Source organism: Myotis davidii, unplaced genomic scaffold (genome assembly GCF_000327345.1).
Source record: "Myotis davidii unplaced genomic scaffold, ASM32734v1 scaffold1395, whole genome shotgun sequence".
Lineage (NCBI taxonomy): Eukaryota > Metazoa > Chordata > Mammalia > Chiroptera > Vespertilionidae > Myotis > Myotis davidii.
The window spans coordinates 986,521-993,236 of NW_006288604.1; the positions used below are offsets into that span (position 1 = coordinate 986,521).

The following is a 6,716-nucleotide window of genomic DNA, read 5'->3' on the forward strand; positions in this document are numbered from 1 at the left end:
GTCGATGCTTTCTGTCTTCCCCTCTCCCTTCCACTCTCACTGAGAAGAATAGCCATTCTTCATAGCTTTGCGCATCTAACAGTCACGTTTTGTAAATCGTGTACAAAGAATCTCCCCCTCCCCCTTCCCCCCCCTCCCTGTCTGCAGAGCCGTGTTTCTCGCTACATGACCCTTAGCGGGTAACTAGCCGTAACGGGGTGCACCCAGGGCTGGGCCTGAGATGCCGGCGCCTCCTTTGGCCGAGGAGGAGGGGCCCTGTGGGCAGGGCTGAGGGTGAGGGCGGCTCCAGGCAAGGCTTGGGGGCAGCGCTGGGCACCACAGCCACTTCTTATCAGTCTGTCCACCTAATGACATATTTTTATAAAATATACTTTATTGATTTTTTACAGAGAGGAAGGGAGAGGGATAGCGAGTTAGAAACATCGATGAGAGAGAAACATCAATCAGCTGCCTCCTGCACACCCCCAATTGGGGATGTGCCCGCAGCCAAGGCACATGCCCCTGAGCAGATTCGAACCTGGGACCCTTCAGTCCGCAGGCTGACGCTCTATCCACTGAGCCAAACCGGTTAGGGCTCAACAAAATATTTAAAAATTTTTTTTACTGAGGAAGGGAGAGGGAGAGAGAGATGGAAACACCAGTGATGAGAGAGAGTCCTGGATCAGCTGCCTCCTGCATGCCCCCGACTGGGGATCGCAACCCGGGCCTGTGGCCTGATGGGGAATGGAACCTGTGACCTCCTGGTTCGTAGGTCGACGCTCAACCCCTGAGCCACGCCGGCCGGGCCAGTGGGTTAACCGTGAACACCACGTCCCGGGGGCGTGCGTCATGGTGTCGCCTGGCTCCCTCCCCTCCCCGCAGAGCTCTGGGAGCCACGTGCTTATCCGTGGAAGCCTTTCATTTTCTGAGGCCCCCCCGCCCCAGGGCTGCGCTGGGCCGTCTGCCCCTGGGGTCTCAGGGCCTCGCCGTCTCCCAGCTCTCTCCCAACACAGCCCAGGTGTTCGACAGCCTGACGCCGGAGCTGCAGGACGTGGTCACCCACGTGCGACTCACTATCTGCCCGGACGGGGGCGTCGGCCGCCTGCGGCTCCGGGGCTTCCCCAGCTCCATCTGCCTCCTGCGGCCGCGGGACAAGCCCATGATGAGGTTCTCGGTGAAGGCGGGGTTCCGGTCCAGCCTGTAGCCCCGCAGCCGCCGGCCGACACAGTGACCGAGTCGCCGTCTTTGAAGTGTTTTCAGCACCTGCACCTTCAGAAGCTTCCGGCAATTAATCTCAGATCGGTAGCATTCCCGGCGGTGGAATAAAGTGGTCACTCGCACATGCTGTCGGGGCGATGCTGCAGGAACAGTGGGCGGGGGAGGCCTGGCCAGAGGGCGATGGGCCCCGTCTGCAAGGACGACGTCCCCGTTTGACGCCGCGGGACGTTGACAGTGTCCGCACACCGTTGGTTCTGTGCGGGCCCAGCGGCGGGACAGCCCGGCACGGCCGTCGGCATCTGTCACTAAACCGTTTCTACAAACGGAACCGGACACCAGGTCTCCTGGATACTTTGTTTCAGACGCTCAGTTTCACTGTTGCTAATTGATGACTCGTGGCGTCTGTGGACACCAGTGGCCGGGTGCCCCCGCGACGTGGCTGGAGCGTGGAGCCAGCCCTGCGGAGTGATGGGCAGATGGCAGACGGTTCCCTGGGAACTGCCCCACTGGGGCCCTTAGGAGGAGGGGGAGGGGGAGGGGAGGGGAGGATGAAGATTCGGCAAACAGAGAAGTCTGGGGCACGGACCTTACTCCCCCAAAGCCATGCGTGTGGGAGGTGGGTCACTCAGGGCGGGTGCCTTGACCCTTGATCCGGGGAGCGGTACCCAGATGCACAGCACCAGGTGCAGCCCAATTGGAGGCCCTCCGTCCACTCGGAGCAGCCGGGAGCTGGTGGCCCTGCCCGTCCCAGGCTCGGCTCCGGGCGTTAGGCTGCGGGCGCCATGAGTGATGAAAGCGGGGTGACACCCAGACAGGCGGCTGGATAATGTTGATTTATTAGTACAGTAGAATCCTACTAATTAGCACTAATGACAGGGGAATCCATTGTGGATTATAGAATTTCACAAATTAGCCAGTGCATGAATAAACAATAAAATCACTCCGTCTCCAGCGGCAGCTGTGTCGTGTCCTGTTCTCTTCCCTCCCGTGAGCTCTTCGCAGCTGCCTCACCCCGAGGAGCTGTGCTCCTGTCTGCTTCACCCCCACCTTCTGCGTGGGAACCACTCCTCACAACGGCCACGTTTTTAAAAATACTTCTATCGACATCAGAGAGGAAGGGGGAGGGAGGGACACGGCAACATCAGTGAAGAGAGAGAATCGCCGACTGCTGCCTCCTGCACAGGCCCCACTGCGGGCCGAGCCCGAAACCACAGGAGTCCGGCTGGACCGGAACCGAGACCTCCTGGTTCACAGGTCGACGCTCAGCCACTGAGCCGCGCCCTTTGACCCCACGATGGGCCGCTGATTCTATTTCGGACGCCTGTCCGGTTTCTTTTGTTTCTGGACTAAAAAGGACAATTGTGCAGTAAAGAGGGACAGCAAGGAACCCGGGAAACCCGTCTGGGCGAACGGAGACCTGGGTGCACTGTTCCCCGTGGGGGGGTGAGCTGCAGCGTGGAGGCAGGTTCGGGGTGCGTTTCATTCTCCGACGCACCTGCCGCCCTGTGTGCCTGAGCGAAGGTTACAGCCACACAGCGGGCGTGGCCTGCGGCTCTTGCTATTCCTGCCGCGTGTGGAGGGTTAATGTTTAAAGCCGGCGTGTAGGTAACCCCCGGGGAGAGCGCGTCTCTCCGTTAAACGGCCCTGAGGAGCCCGGTCCCGGGAAGGAGGCTGCCACCTGGGAAAGGTTCTCGGTCACTCGGTGATTTGGGAAAACGCATCAACAATGAAGACGTAGACGCAGAAGGGCGTGCGTGAGGTGACAATACATTTTCAGAATCTTGGGTTTTTATCTGGTTTGCAGCCTGGGGCACGGAGCACACCGTGGCGAGCACACACAGGACTTTGGGAGATTTATCTTCTCAGGCACAAATAGCGGGCACATCTGAGAGGACAAAGACGTGGACACCGTCCTCTGTGTTTAACGGTGATTTCCGCAGACCTCGGGGTTTAGTCACAGGTGCTGGAGGGACTTCCCTGTGCCGATTCCTCACACGGACGAGGGTGGTGATTCCTGTCTGTGAACGAGGGCCTCCCCACCCCCTTAGCTTTCCAGCCGTCCCAGCGGATGAAGGAGGGTCTGACCTCCGCCCAGACCGGCTACAAGGACCCAAGCGTGACGACACTGGACACAGACTGAGTGCCGGCGTGCTGGGCCACCCGGGGCTCAGCCGGTCCCTTCCCAACAGGGCGAGTAGAGAGGGAGACGCCCTCCAGACCCCGGACAGGAGGGACCTGCTGTGTTTTTAAAAAATATATATTTTTAGTGATTTCAGAGAGGAAGAGAGAGAGAGGGAGAAACATCAGTGACGAGAGAGAACCATTGATCGGCTGCCTCCCGCACGCCCCACATGGGATGGAGCCCTAAACCTGGGCCTGTGCCCTGACCAGGAATCCAACCGTGACCTCCTGGTTCATAGGTCGACGCTCAACCACTGAGCCATGCCGGCCGGGCTGTCACTTTTTAAGAGGTTGGTTTTGGTGGGTTAATTTCTATAATGTCCAGCGTAACATCTATCATGTTCTAGTTTTCCAGGAAACATCTGTTGAACAACAAGGTACCTATTATTACACTAGAGGCCTGGTGCATGAATTCGTACACCTGTGGGGTCCTTCGGCCTGGCCTGTGGGATCAGGCTGAAACCAGCTCTCTGACATCCCCCAAGGGGTCCCGGATTGTGAGAGGGCGCAGGCCAGGCTGAGGACCCCACGTGTGCATGATGGGGGCTGGGAAGGGACATAGGAGGTTGGCCAGCCAGGGAGGGACCACGGGAGGGCTCCAGGGCGTGTCAAGCCTGTCTTCCTCAGTCCTGATCGGCCGGACCACAGCAGCAAGTGAACCTACTGGTCAGAGCATCTGCCCCCTGGTGGTCACTGCACGTTATAGCAAACGGCTGATCGGCCTTAGCATATCATTAGCATATTACACTTTGATTGGTTGATCAGACGACCAGATGACCCGACACTTAGCATATTAGGCTTTTATTATGTAAGATTTTCTATGTTGATAGTTGGATTGAGAGGGTGCAATGGGTGACTTGACCACTAGGTGGCACTATTGCTCCACCGATGGAGTAAGCGGTTTTTTTTTGTTTTTTTTTTTTCTCTGCACCTGGTTGGGACAAAAGCCTCCCGGGCTGCCCCAGGTGCAGGCATTTCTCTGGGAAAAGGTTCCCTCCTCCGGGCAGGCTCGGAGCTGATGTGGGTTCCTTCCCGTGTCCTTTCCCCAGAAGAAGGAACAACGCTGCCACCAGTTATGCCGGGGCCCAGGGACCCCGAGCGTCCTCAGCATCATCCTCGGCCCTCGAAGCTCCTTGGAGAACCGACGGGCAGGACGCCAGCCCGGGAGGGAGGCCGCGCACGGGGCCCAGGGGCTTGGTGGCTGCAGGCCGCACGGTCTCCTCGGTCACCCCTCGATCACTCCCACGTGCAGGTAATCATCCCGGGCGCTGACGGCGCGGCCACATCTGGAGCCCAAACAGCAAAGGGTGGGGGTGCCGGCAGGCGGCCCTGAGTCACGTGCTCCCTGCCCAGCAAAGGCTGCCCCTCGGTCGGAGAAGAGGAGGGTGTCTGGCCCCCGAGGGAGTGCCGCCAGGGCTCAGGGAAAGGCCTGCGCTGGGCACAGAGTCGGGGTGCGGGGGGTCGGTCCTCGGCACCCCGGGGCCTCCCCCGACTCCCCACCTGGGCCTCAGGGCCCCACGTGTGTTTTCCTCGCACTTTCCACCCCTTGCGTGGCCTCAAGGGACGGAGGGCGGCGAGTGTCCCGCATCGAATTCCGGAGACAACGCACCGGCTCCCTCGGCTGCCTCGGTTCCCTGGGAAACGGCCTGGAAAGTGTTTTCTTCTAACGAATCTAATATGTCACTCACATCGTTGCCAGCAGCAGTTACTCTTTTTTTTAAGATTAAATCTTTTTAAAAATATTTTTTATTGATTTCAGAGAGTAAGGGGAGGGAGAGGGGGACAGAAACATCACTGGTGAGAGAGAGTCATGAACCGGCTGCCTCCCGCACGCCCCCACTGGGCATCGAGCCCTCAACACGGGCCTGAGCCCTGACGGGAATTGAACCCTGACCTCCTGGTTCATAGGTCGACGCTCAACCTCTGAGCCAGGCCGGCCGGGCAGTTTCAAGTTTTACTTTTTAAAATTAACTTTTTTTATTTTTTTCACTGTGGTCTATGCTACATTTAAAAACATCATTTTTCAAAAATAATTTTTGAATAAAAAATAATTGCACCGGCCGGGCAATCCCTTTACCTTTCTCACCCCCACGCCCGTCTCCTCTGCAGAGAAAGCCGGTCTCTGTGTTTATGTGTCTGTTTCTGTTTTGTCTGCTCATTTATATTATTACTTTCTCAGTTTCACGTGGAGCTTGTCTTTCTCTGTCTGACTTATTTAACTTGCACCACATCCTCTGGGCCAGGGGTCCTCAAACTACGGCCCGCGGGCCACATGCAAACACAAATCTTGTATTTGTTCCCGTTTTGTTTTTTTACTTCAAAATAAGATATGTGCCATGTGCATAGGAATTTGTTCATAGTTTTTTTTAAACTACAGTCCGGCCTCCAGCGGTCTGAGGGACAGTGAGCTGGCCCCTGTTTAAACAGTTTGAGGACCGCAGCTCTAGGTCCACCCATGCTGTTGCGAATGATGTGAGTGCGTTCTCTTCCCCGGCCGAGTAACATTCCACGGGGCGCGCGGCATCTGCTCCTCCTACCGCGTCCTCGCACGCATCCCATCGGCACCTCATCTCGGCTCCTGCCCCGGAGCCCCGTACGTGGGGCGCCAGCGCGCTCATGTGTGTGGGTTACCACACGCACGCATCTCATTAAATGTGGCCATTTTCTCTTGTTACTGTGTCTCCTGTCGATTTAATTAATAGACCAGCAAAAAGAACCTTGAAAAGTAGAGGGAAGGGTTTTCCCCCGCATACAAGTGTTTACTTCCTAGGAATTGGTTCATTTTGCCAGAATATCTAATCATTTTATTTTCTCAGCTCAAATATAGGAAATCAGTTAAATTAGCAATTTTGATACATAGCAGTTTCTTACCTTATTCTTTGGGTAGAAAAGATATTAAAAGAAAAGAAAAATAGCCCGGCCAGTGTGGCTCAGTGGTTGAGCATCGACCTAGGAACCAGGAGGTCAGGGTTCGATTCCCGGTCAGGGCACAGGCCTGGGCTGTGGCTCGATCCCCAGTGGGGGGCGTGCAGGAGGCCGCCGGTCCGTGATTCTCTCATCATCGATGTTTCTCTCTCCCTCTCCCTCTCCCTTCCCCTCTGACATCAACACAAACAGGTAAAATACAAAGAAGTGAAGCAGCCGGTGGCCTCTCAAGTGTGGTCGCCGACATGAACGGAAACGGCCCCTGAGCCCTCGGACAGGTGCCCGGGGCTGGTCCGAGCCGTGCGAGCGGACAGGTGCCCGGGGCTGGTCCGAGCTGTGTGGGCGGACAGGTGCCCGGGGCTGGTCCGAGCCGTGCGAGCGGACAGGTGCCCGGGGCTGGTCTGAGCTGTGTG

The 6,716-nt window shown here is 57.3% G+C and overlaps 1 protein-coding gene and 1 long non-coding RNA gene across 2 annotated transcripts in view; both read left to right on the plus strand.

Moving 5' to 3' along the window:
- Positions 1-1,290, plus strand: part of ALLC (allantoicase) — a 13,179-nt gene extending 11,889 nt beyond the window's left edge. The window contains exon 11 of the mRNA XM_015561795.1: positions 758-1,290. Coding sequence (XP_015417281.1) covers positions 758-1,183 — 426 coding nt within the window. The 3' untranslated portion in view covers positions 1,184-1,290. The remainder of the gene's footprint in view (positions 1-757) is intronic.
- A 3,083-nt stretch (positions 1,291-4,373) lies between these two features.
- On the plus strand, positions 4,374-5,998 carry LOC107182586. Its single transcript, XR_001513302.1, has 2 exons — positions 4,374-4,630; positions 5,826-5,998. It is a non-coding gene; the product is annotated as an uncharacterized LOC107182586 (long non-coding RNA).
- The last annotated feature ends 718 nt before the right edge of the window (positions 5,999-6,716 follow it).